Genomic DNA, 12,712 nt, shown 5'->3' with positions numbered 1-12,712 from the left:
AAGACAACTGAACAATTTCCTTGAGCTCTATATGTAGACTCAACTAGTTTTCTGAAGTTGATTAAAGTAACCTCCTTCACTTAGTTCAACTAAAGGAAAGATATGTTGATATATATAGTAACATTTTAGAGTACTACTAATAATATTGTTAAAGTCTGTAAAAAAACCTAAAAATATTCATTAATTTACATGTACATTTACTAGTAGAACAAAGGACATTATATAAATATTTTTAATGTAATGCAAAATTTTAGAACAGTAATATTAATGTCACTTAACAAGGACCTATATAGCTAACTCCACAAGAAATTTACATTGGTATATACAGTAATGTACATTGGTATATACAGTAATGGAACATTGGTATGTACAGTAATGTACATTGGTATGTACAGTAAAGGTACATTGGTATATGCAGTAATGTACATTGGTATGTACAGTAAAGGTACATTGGTACATACAGTAGAGGTACATTGGTATATACAGTAAAGGTACATTGGTACATACAGTAAAGGTACATTGGTATATACAGTAATGATACATTGGTACACACAGTAATGGTACATTGGTATATGTAGTATAGTCTGTACCTGGTCCAAGTCTCCAATCAAAAGGAGCAGCTTGTAAGTCAATACCTCTAGAGTATCCACGTTTAACAAAATATTCTACTAATACATCAAAATAACTAGCACTTTTTATATTAGGATCTAATGTCTCTATACCAGTAGTATTACCAAAATCACAACTCTTATATCTACACCAGGTGTGTTACTATATTGACCAGTAGATATGTTGTAATGGAGTCTAGAGGATGGATAAACAGATGATGGATGAATAGATAGATGATAGATGGGTGAGTGGATGGATGGATAAAAGGATGAATGGATAAATGGATGATGTAAATTAAGTCCAAACGACCAAGAAAGTCAATTTATTTAAAACCACTCTCTACAATGACCAGATGTAGACTAAACCACTTTTCAATATGTGAATAGAAAGATCCTATTGACATGTACACACACACACACACATAGCAATTAAAGTACTAACACAATCAATACCAGCCTATAAAGAAGCCATACGTGTAGTCACTGACTTAATATTATCTTTAAAACAGTTCTGCACAATAGGTAATAAGTCATCAGGTCAAGCCACAAACGATACCATTCCTCATATTTGCGCCTGCAATATAAATGTCCAGAGCTCTTGTGTAACCTAGCTTCTAGCTGGCTTCCCATAGCACCTGGAACTTTTAAGAGGAAAAACATGGATATTAGAATAACACCTGTCCCACCTCCAGATGAAATATAATGAAAAATTTACGATCTTTTTAATCAATAATAATGTAATTTTATTACATTAATTTTTAAGTATTAAATTGCGATTAGTTCTACTCATTGAAGGTCAGAAAAATATTATTTTAAACACTGTATCTAATTAGCAATAAGAAAGGACAATATTTAATACAATATCCTAGAACCCAGAAGTTAAATCTTGGAACCTATATTTTTGTATTAAAGTATGTCTTCTTTCTGTCGGGATTTTATCAACTTTGTACAATAAAATCATTAGATTCATTCCATCTCCAAAATGACATATTATCTTAATTGTTTTAGCTATCAAAGAAACACAGATTAAAAGTAAGATCACGTCCTAGAAAGCAGTTTGTTTCTAGACAGTCAGGATCTAATTTGTTTGCTTTTATTATTCTTTAAAAAGAGCAGACAATAGCTGTAGTATTTTAAAACAATCCTAATGAGGTAGTATTTTCTCACTTACCAATAACAATTGGTCTGTTCTTTTGACATTTGCCTGCTACAGGCACTACTAGTAAGAGAGCCTGTAAAATAAACAGCAGACACGTGTAATCCGCCATAATTCTAGCAGCCATTACAGAACCGCATTGATCCTCAATCAAGGAAACAATTATATTATATATATTAATTAATAATTATTATTTAAAATAAATTGACTCAATTCAGTTTCATTTAAGACATGTAATTATGTTATTTTATTCAAAAAACTAAATGGTGACAGTCTTTTGATGCAAATTTAAAAGAGAAAACATTTATTTATTTAATTGTTTGTCTGAATAAATCTCTTTTAAAATTTATATAATAGTATATATTTTTATTTAAGTTAATGATTTCATTGTATTATCTACAAAATCTTTACTTTTAAGACAGAAAAAAGTTACAACAACAATAATAGTAAAAATAACATTAAATGTTGGCCAATTACCATTCCTGACTATTATTAAAATTACAGAACAACACACACACACACGAACACACACACACGAACACACACACACACACACACACAGTCATAATCTAATTAGTTATTAGTTCAGAAAAAAGTTACAACAACAATAATAGTAAAAATAACATTAAATGTTGGCCAATTACCGTTCCTGACTATTATTAAAATTACAGAAGAACACACACACACGAACACACACACACACACACACACACACACACACACACACACACACACACACACACACACACACACACACCACACACACACACACGAACACACACACACACACACACACACAGTCATAATCTAATTAGTTATGACTAATCCTTCTACAGACTTCATGACCTCCTGATTCATAACCATTTCAATATGTTCGACACCATCAAATCCTTTTAGTACTACTTGTTCCTTCTGTTTACCACTCCACAATGAACATGACTTGAGCGCTCGTATGTTAACAGTTCCATCTCCATTCCCATTCTTTACTTGAACTTCACCATCAGGAAATGAGTCTTGTGTTATTGAAGAGATAGTTGAGACATTGTTACCATAGAAACAGTAATGTGCAACATTTGGGGCTAAGAAATCACTGGTAAGGTTTTGTACTTCACTCAAGATACGCAGTCCGTCAGTATAGTTCATATCAACAAATAGAGACTTCAAATCATGAGCAGTATAGTTCTTTTTTGGTTGGGAGAAAATAATTTCTTGACTATCCCATAGTTTTAGGAGAAGGTAGTAGCCAAAGTTGACTGGGGAAGGTCCTCTGTGCCTTACGTAAAATTAGTGGTTTAATAAAGTTCATGAATGAATCTCCTGCAACTAAACCTTTAATTGCTCTAACTGAACCTCCAAATACTCCAGAGAGAGAAATAAATTGTTTTATACGTGATGCTTTCCAATCTGGTTTGGCAATGTGAGTTAGAAAATATACAGTAATGGGACCGCCCATACTATGGACAACTATAGACACCGTGTGTGTTATTGTTAGTTGTATACGTGTCTTCAATTAGTTGATATAGTGCATCAAAATATCCTAACACCTCTAGACCATCTGAAATAAAAAATACATACCATCTGTTCATCATTTGTATGTCCATCCATCCATCCATCTACCTGGTGCAAATCTCCAATCATAAGGAGCTGCACGAATATCTTTGCCACTAGTGTATCCACGTTTTTCAAAATATTTAACAAAATCAGTAAAATAGCCAAATTTGAATCCTCCATTTGATAAATATTCTACAGAATCTGTTTCCACCAAATGCTGGCACTCTAATATCGACACCAGTAGCATTATGATACTGTTTAGTAGCAGGATCATATTGCAATCTACAGTGATATAATAAATGAGTGAAAGATATGGAAGGATGGATGGATTATTCTCTTACTCTATGTTATCAACAATACAGGCCTCATATTTTTGATTCAAAATTTTCAAGTCAATCCACAGAGTGTACCAGTCACTCGTTTTTTTACAATATTTATTTACAACAGAAGGCTTGTCTAATTTGGCCTCCAATCTATTTTAGTATGCCCGGCACTGCGTACCAGAAGAGAGAGGGAGAGGGAGGGAGGGAGAGAGAGAGAGGGAGAAAAAGGACAAGAGAAAAGAGAAAGAAAGAGAGTATTAATAATATTTTATAGAACATACCAATTATAATAGGACTTCTGGTCAAAGTTGCTTGTACTGACAAACAAGTCACATGATATAATAATAGACACAACAGAGACTTGTACATTTTGTTCATCTTCTACAACAAAACTAAGAAGGCTATGTCACGACAAACTGAAGTAGACAAATTACTTTGTATAAGTTATATCTACAAAAGCAAGGTTTATAAAAACATTGAGGGGAATGATCAATTCTGTGTGTTATTATTATGTTATAAAAATGCACTGATTTATTGTAACTATAAACACTGAATCCAGTCTCATGTCCAAATCTAATTTAAGTCTCATGTCCATTCTAGTCCAGTCCGAACTTGAGTATACTAACAAGATTTTTTTTATTTGATATTATCAATTCAGTGAATGTTATATTAATATTCTATATAGAAACTCTAACTAAAAATAATGTTTTAGAAAAGATATGGGCTATGATGATATGATAAATTGATGATTTAAAAATTATGATAATGAAAGTAGTTTTTTTATGTCAGTTGATCTTGTCGTTCCTCCATTTTTCAATATAATGAAAGCAATAGGCCAGACCACCCACAAAGGAGGCAATGATAGCAATAGAGAAGGACCCCAATGACAAACCAAAACTTATTCCAAAACATCCTTCATTGGGTCGTCCATTTAAGGAGAAGAATCCTGCATAATCGTTATCAGTGTCTAGAAACACTCCCAAAGCCACAGAATAACAGATAGCTGTAATGATATGGAATACTCACTGTAGTTGCTCTATTCTCATACTTCCATACCTGCTAAAAGACTGATTCCAGAACCAATGACAAAGAACACTTGATGCCAGGTAGGAAACATTATCACCATAGCAACAAATGTTGCTAGAATGCCGAGAATGTTAAAGGAGAAAGACACTTGTAGTCTAGTCCGAACTGAGGAAGAGATGCTAACAAGATTATTAAGTGGGTGTGTCTTTACCTTCTTTACAGTCAGCAATGCTATCGGTATTTTGTAGTTCCATAACACTTGCAGAATCATGGGCCACTTACTAGATATGATTGTTCATTTGTACATGACATAGAATTTAAATAAATGCAGCCATTTTGAGGTAACTGTTCTGATGGCAGATTAAGAGCAATCACCTAGTGATGACAATCTTATAAAAGATATTGCACACACATACACACACAGACCTCATCACTAAGTACATATTTGATACATCTCTTGGCAAGGCCCTGAGTCTTGACAGTACTAGAATCAGTCCGTGCTTGATGACTCCCTCTTCTGTTTACTTGTTGTTGTGACCAGTCATCAAGTCCAAGAGCTACTGATACCAATATTAGACAAACAAAGAGTAAAACAAAACTGAGCAACTGGAGGAAAGACGGACATAACTTTTAATTTGTTGCTATGGTGATAATGCATTAAGGTAACTTTAATAAATAATGTTACAGTGAGACTTCTCCATAATGGATGTTTTGGGAACTATCATCAATATAGAGGTTAAATAATACACTAAAGTATTAGTATGGGACTAGAACAAGTGTCCTCAATATAGAGGTTGTATAATACACTAAAGTATTAGTATAGAACTAGAACAAGTGTTCTCAATATAGAGGTTGTATAATGCACTAAAGTATTAGTATGGGACTAGAACAAGCTAGAACAAGTGTCCTCAATATAGACGTTGTATAATACACTAAAGTATTAGTATGGGAGTAAAACAAGTGGCCTGAATATAGAGGGTGTCCTCAATTCATCATACCATTATTAAAGATTTCATTTATATTCCCAGAAAGCTGACTAATATAGTATGTTAAGTATTAAATGTAGTACATGTTTGGCTCATTCCCATCCAATAACATTGAAAACGAAAGAAAGATAATTTTGATAAACACTTAATTTATACTTTGTAAACACACACTTACTGTAATTCTAATACATCCTTTTATTCAATATACAAAACTTAATCTAATGTAACTATTCATCCCAAAATACATACATACATACATACATATGTGTGTATATATATATATATATATATATATATATATATATATATATATATATACACACACTACATATATATATATATGTATATATATATATATATATTATATATATATATATATATATACACACCTACATATATATATATATGTATATACAGTATTATATAACCTCTGATAGATGTTAGACATAATATATATTACTTACTGCCACAGCATTGAAGTTATTGAGTGCACAAAACTCTCCTCTTATCTTTCTCTTTCCTTCTAGCCATGACAGCACAACAACAGACTATATCAGATTATGGTATTACTAACGAAGAAAAGTATGTCCGGAATTCCTAATTACTGACCACAACCTGTCTCAAAGCAATTACAAGGTGATTACTACCTCACACCATGTTACAAATGGGTCTACTTTATTGAGAATGCACTCAACAAAAATAGTAATAACAATGAAATAAATTTTTTGAGCAGGTAAAGGTGTACATTTTCAATATAAAGTACGACAAATTTAAGTATAAGGATTTTTATTTTTGACTGAACGATAATTTGTGGGAGGAGTCATATCAATGCTGTGTCCATTGTATTGTTTTAATATCAACGCCCTCTTGAACCATTTCCAAAGAGGACTAGTGGGTGGAGACAACAGTTAACGATATTCATAGACATGACTGACTCACCTCATTTCACGTAATTTTTGGACTTCAGTTACACATTTTTGAATAGTAAAATCAATTTCTTTCTCAGTAGTAAATCGTCCAATACCAAATCTAATATACAATCAATGTGGGCGTGTCAAATGGGTGGAGTCATCATACCTTATAGACGAGTGTGCTAAGTCTTCGTCAGCTCCAATAGCTCTCAAAACGTAAGAGGGTTCTAATGAGGCTGACGTACAGGCACTAATAAAACAATGAGAATAATTTGGACAGCCATTATTGTATATCGTACCAATATAACTTACCTTCCTGATGATAATGCCACTTGTTTCATTGCCATTAATAAACTCTCTCCTTCAACAAAAGCAAATGACAGATTTACACAACCTACAAAAACAAATGCAACAATAAAATGGGTGTGGCCTAATCAACCCACCATGATAAGTTTGGTCAGGGTCACCATTTCTAACAATGTGACCAACTTGAGATGTTATTCCATTAACAAGACGATGAGAGAGATACTTCACCCACTCAGCATCATACTAGTGAATAAAGGGTTAAATATTGATAGCATCTTTAATGTAAGTACTTTCATTTCTTTTTGAGCTATTTCACAAGCAGCTCCCATTCCAATGACAAGGGTATGAGGGACTGTACCACTCCTCATTCCCCTAATATATGTGTGTGGAATTTAAATAAATATTTCTTGAAGTATGCACCTTTCTTGTCCTCCCCCACTTATGATTGGTTCAATTCTGACTCTCGGTCGACGACGGACATACAACGCCCCACACCTTATTAATGAAGCAATTAATTAATGCTAATTAATTGGAAGGGTGTGTCACCTTTTGGTCCATATATTTTGTGACCACTTATTGACATTAAATCTATTTTCATATTATTAATGTCAACAGGAACTTTACCCACGGCCTACAAATAATAAAGTACATTAACCCGGTCAGTCCATTTATCCATATACTCACTTGAGCAGCATCAGTATGGAAAAAAACTTTATTTTTACGACAGATCTCTCCTACCAACAGACAAAGAAGTCATATATCATTTATACATGTATATATCTACCTATATCTTTTATAGGCTGCAGAACCCCTATCTCATTGTTAACGGTCATTACGGACACAAGTGAAGTAGTAGGTCGTATGGCACTTTCAAGTTCCTATGTAGGAACATTTGCGACATAAACAGGTACGTGCATTATAATATAATATATGTACCTGTAAGCTAATGATCCCATTCTTTTGTACAGGGAGATAGGTTACATCATAGCCATTATTCTCAAGAGAGCGACAGGAATCTAATATACATTTGTGTTCCTAAGGATTATATGTAAGAGGATATCATAATGAGGATACCCCTACCGTTTGTGTTGTAATTACATGATTCTTCTTTGATTTATAAAAATGAAGGACACCCTTTATACAAAGTCAAATTAACTCTCAATATGAGACCACACCCACTTTAATAGCCATGTTATTAGATTCAGTGGCTCCACTTGTGAAGACAATCTCACGTGGGTCAGCCCCAATCAGCTCAGCTACTTGCTAAATAGGATATCAGGTAATATAGTACATAACATTATATACTTTTCTGGCTTTTTCAACTCCTTCTTCACTCTCCCATCCATAAGCATGTGTACGAGAGTGGGGATTACCAAAATATGATACCATATATGGTAACATGGCATCCAAAACACGAGGATCCTAGGAGGTAAGGATCAATTCATAGATATTACATATAATTGGGCTATCACTCCAGGACTCTGGACGTGGCTTGTTTGCTTACCATTGGTGTAGTAGCCTGTGCATCTAAATATAATGGTCTAAGTTCTGTAACTGTATCTAGTATGAATAAATAACAAACATTGTCTGAGTGGATTAGGCAAAGTCATCTACCTTTATTTGAGTCCGATAGCCTATCTAAATTTATTTGTGTTTTGTTGCATCTGCGTACTTCCTTTATGAAGATATCGTCTCCAATGATGGCTACTTCTTTTCAGTAGTAGCTGAAGTAAAGTTTTGTTTGAAGAGGCCATTTTTGCTTACACACACACACAAGATCACACGTGTTACGCTATATGATGTAATTGTTTTCTCCGTTTACGTCCGGATTGTGCAACGTGCTACTTGCGACTGTGTATCAGGTTAACTAGCCTCTCTACAGACTACCAGTGGGTGATCTAAGCCTCAGAGAGTGTATTTTTATAGTTGATTCCTTTCTTTTTACTGATAGCTTGCTTTGTCATTCGAACGGATAGAGGTCAACAAAATGGCGGATGATCGCACAGATGATCTTGACGTAGAAGAAATGCTGGAAGCGACTTATAATAAACCACAGCCCATCATTAGAAATGAACCAGTAGTGGTAAGCCCTGAAAAACAAAATTCTCTCTATTGCATGTGCACTATGGCAATTAATGCAGTAAATCATTTTGCCATACACCTTCTTTTAATTAGGCACACCCCTTAATTAATATTAATTGATGTTGCACTTCATTTATTGTCATGTGATCTACTAACGAGCCAATTGTTATTTCACATTAGGTGTTCACATTGGGAGCACTCCTGACTCCACCCACCAATCAACCACACCCATTCATTATTACCCATTGTTATGTCATATTATGTAATATTACAGGTAGACTGTACTGATCTGTTATCTGCTATGTGACTGGTATGCTAGGGTGATGGTGTAATAATGATGTCATTCATGTATTTTTTATTGCACTTTTTATCTTTTTTTTTTCCTTTTCTCTCTTTTTTGATTCCATCCTATCTCTCTCTCAAATTTCCTTCTTTTTTCTATTATTTTCTTCTCTTTCGTAAAATGTGATGACAACATATGATGTATCTGGCGTTCTCTGCATGTAGGAAAAACCTGGTAGCCATGACAACAATGAAACAGATCCTAATCCACCCTCGGAGAGCACTGATAATGACGACAATAGAAGACGGTAAGAATGACAACTTCATTGATGTTTTTATATTGGCTTGTAGGCATAAGAAAAAGAAAAGAAGTCGTTCCAGAAGCAGGAGCCGATCACGTTCTCCACGACGGAAAAAGTTTGTTGGTATCATATGATAGTCACATGACTTCTATCATTATGAGTAGACGCAGTCGCAGTAGAGATAGAGATAGAGATAAAGATCGTCATCGTCATTATCGAAGACATAGTCAACGCTCTCGATCACGTTCAAGAGATCGACGCAGAAGATCTCGCTCTAGAGACAAAGATGGAGGAGGAGATAAAAGACGCCGAAACAGTCCACCTCCTCCCCCCCCACCACCACCACCACCACCACCTCCTGCTCCCGTGGCACCTGTGAAACGTCCTAAGACACCTGATCCAGAGCCACCTTCAATAGAGAGAGACAATCGTACCGTAATGTGTATGCAGTTGTCTGCACACACATCGAGAAAAGACTTGGAAGATTTCTTTGGAAGAGCTGGAGCTGTAAGTGAAGAGTATTATATAATATGTACAACATCTCTTTTTCCTTTCTCTCTTTCTCTTCCTTTTTTCCTTGCTTCCTTAGGTACGTGAGGTTCATCTCATTGCTGATCGTCAGTCAAGACGTTCCAAAGGTATTGCTTACGTAGAATTTCAAGAGGAGAGCAGTGTGCCTGGGGTAAGCCACACCCACTTATTAAGCAGTATTATCAATACATACCCTTAGGCATTACTATTAAGTGGTCAAAAAGTACATGGAATTCCAATTATGATACAACCTACAATGGCAGAAAAAAAAATCGGTATTTTTTTTATTTTTAAAGTTTTCATTTTTTTTGCCTTATCTGTATAGCCTAGCAGCAGCTGCTGAGAATTTGAAAAAGGCTGAAGGTCCTAAAAAAACTCTACGTCGGTTCTCTTCATTATAATATTACTGAAGATATGTTGCATGGAATATTTAGTCCTTTTGGTTATATTGAGAGAGTCAGTATTATGAGAGACACTGCTACTAATATATCAAGAGGCTATGCTTTTGTTGAAGTGAGTATTGGAGGATGAATGGACAGATAGATTGATGAATGGATTGACCGATGACACATAATGGATGTATTATTTATTTATTTTCAGTTCCGAGACTCGGAATCAGCCGAAAGAGCTATGGCCAATCTCAATGGATTTGAGTTAGCTGGTCGTCCCATGAAGGTCAATTACGGTACTATAGATACAAGTGTAGCTAACATAGACTCATTGGATGGAGAAGATATGGATGTTGGTATTGGAATGACCCCTGCTTCAAGAGTGGCTCTAATGCACAAGTTAGCTGAAGGTCGTAATTCAGGTAAGGCTAAAGACAAAATTTTCTATTTAATACCCTTTTTTTCCTTCTTAGATCTGAATATACCACAGTTTCAAATGCCCTCCATGACTGTTGTCTCCTCCTGTATAGCTATAAGTAATATGTTTGATCCATCCAAGTAAGCATTTTATATCAATCCATTCGTCTGCCTATCCATTCATCCATTTGTCCAACCATCTATCCATTTATAAATCTTATGCATCCAATGTGTAGGTGTATTATTGTATCTATTAATGTCTGTGGTTACTTTACAATTGTGAAAAATTTACACTACCAAACCACGAATTCCTCTTATAAATTATATTCATGGTCCTCAAACCACGATATTAAAATAATAAACTCTTTACTCACTTATCTCATCTTCCTGTTTATCAACTCAACCTTCCTTATTTGAATTATTAATTTATTTATTAGAGAGACTGGTCCAGACTGGGATAGAGATATACGTGATGATGTCCTTGAAGAGTGTATAAAGATTGGTAACATACTACACGTACACGTTGATAAATTCTCTCAAGGAAATGTTTACATCAAATGCCAGTCCCCTCAAGTTGCTAATGCAGTTATTGAAAACTTTTCGGGAAGACGATATGCAGGTGGGTGGTGTCAGTGATACCCTTTATGATATTAAAATGGGTGGAGTTTTATTGTTTAGTGTACAATTCAATAAAGCTTCTTTATAGTATATACAGAGGTTATTATAATGGTGCTGTGACTGGAAAAACTGTCCTTACTTTAGTATAGAAATCTCTTCAATATAGAAGTTGTATAATACACTAAAGTATTAGTATGGGACTAGAACAAGTGTCCTCAATATAGAGGTTGTATAATACACTAAAGTATTAGTATGGGACTAGAACAAGTGTCCTCAATATAGAGGTTGTATAATACACTAAAGTATTAGTATGGGACTAGAACAAGTGTCCTCAATATAGAGGTTGTATAATACACTAAAGTATTAGTATGGGACTAGAACAAGTGTCTTCAATATAGAGGTTGTATAATACACTAAAGTATTAGTATGGGACTAGAACAAGTGTCCTCAATATAGAGGTTGTATAATACACTAAAGTATTAGTATGGGACTAGAACAAGTGTCCTCAATATAGAGGTTGTATAATACACTAAAGTATTAGTATGGGACTAGAACAAGTGTCCTCAATATAGAGGTTGTATAATACACTAAAGTATTAGTATGGGACTAGAACAAGTGTCCTCAATATAGAGGTTGTATAATACACTAAGGTATTAGTATGGGACTAGAACAAGTATCCTCAATTTATTGTTCTTTGTGTGTTTTTGTTTTGTACTTGTCACTTTTCTTGTTCTAGATTATCATATCATCATATTTCCTTTATTATCAGGTAACTATATAACAGCTGAACTAATCCCTGAAAACACCTACCATCTTAAATTTCCTGGGGCATTAGCAGCTACTGTACCTTTGAAGTCATAACCGAGGACAGAAACTTCTCATGCATGTTAATCATACAGATTACTACTGAAAAATGTGTTGTATATTTTGTTTGTAAAAAAATACTATCAAGGAGATGATATACTTTCAATATCAAACCCTTGGGATTAATCTACTGTCTATATATGGTAGTTAGTGTTAGGGGGATGTTATGATGTCAATGGAGTAAACTTGGATTCAGTCACAAATGTTGTATAAACTGTTGTTGTATTGTAGTATTTGTTCTCAAGGGTTGTTATCAATGACATCACAAGTGATAATTTTTATAATATAGGATTAATATACATATAATGTAATTATTTCTTGAAATTGTAGGATAATTGTGTGACTAAACTCAATTACTAA

The 12,712-nt window shown here is 34.2% G+C and overlaps 2 protein-coding genes across 2 annotated transcripts; one reads left to right on the top strand and one right to left on the bottom strand.

The window, feature by feature from the left end:
- Window positions 1-6,475: 6,475 nt before the first annotated feature.
- Window positions 6,476-9,195, bottom strand: LOC121391158 (cysteine desulfurase, mitochondrial-like). The gene is given in 17 exon segments (XM_041522878.1): window positions 6,476-6,528; window positions 6,531-6,538; window positions 6,590-6,679; window positions 6,728-6,811; window positions 6,874-6,955; window positions 7,005-7,110; window positions 7,158-7,239; window positions 7,288-7,363; window positions 7,414-7,498; window positions 7,552-7,601; window positions 7,652-7,745; window positions 7,804-7,902; window positions 7,948-8,001; window positions 8,047-8,130; window positions 8,173-8,289; window positions 8,372-8,427; window positions 9,192-9,195. Coding segments are annotated over 17 exon segments (1,224 nt in total).
- Window positions 9,196-9,977: 782 nt separating this feature from the next.
- On the top strand, window positions 9,978-12,687 carry LOC121391157 (RNA-binding protein 39-like). The gene is given in 7 exon segments (XM_041522876.1): window positions 9,978-10,040; window positions 10,123-10,215; window positions 10,264-10,339; window positions 10,395-10,432; window positions 10,434-10,577; window positions 10,665-10,875; window positions 12,683-12,687. Coding segments are annotated over 7 exon segments (630 nt in total).
- The last annotated feature ends 25 nt before the right edge of the window (window positions 12,688-12,712 follow it).

The sequence above is a fragment of the Gigantopelta aegis genome, unplaced genomic scaffold, assembly GCF_016097555.1.
Source record: "Gigantopelta aegis isolate Gae_Host unplaced genomic scaffold, Gae_host_genome ctg1824_pilon_pilon, whole genome shotgun sequence".
Taxonomy (NCBI): Eukaryota; Metazoa; Mollusca; class Gastropoda; order Neomphalida; family Peltospiridae; genus Gigantopelta; species Gigantopelta aegis.
This window is presented reverse-complemented; position numbering and strand designations above follow the sequence as displayed.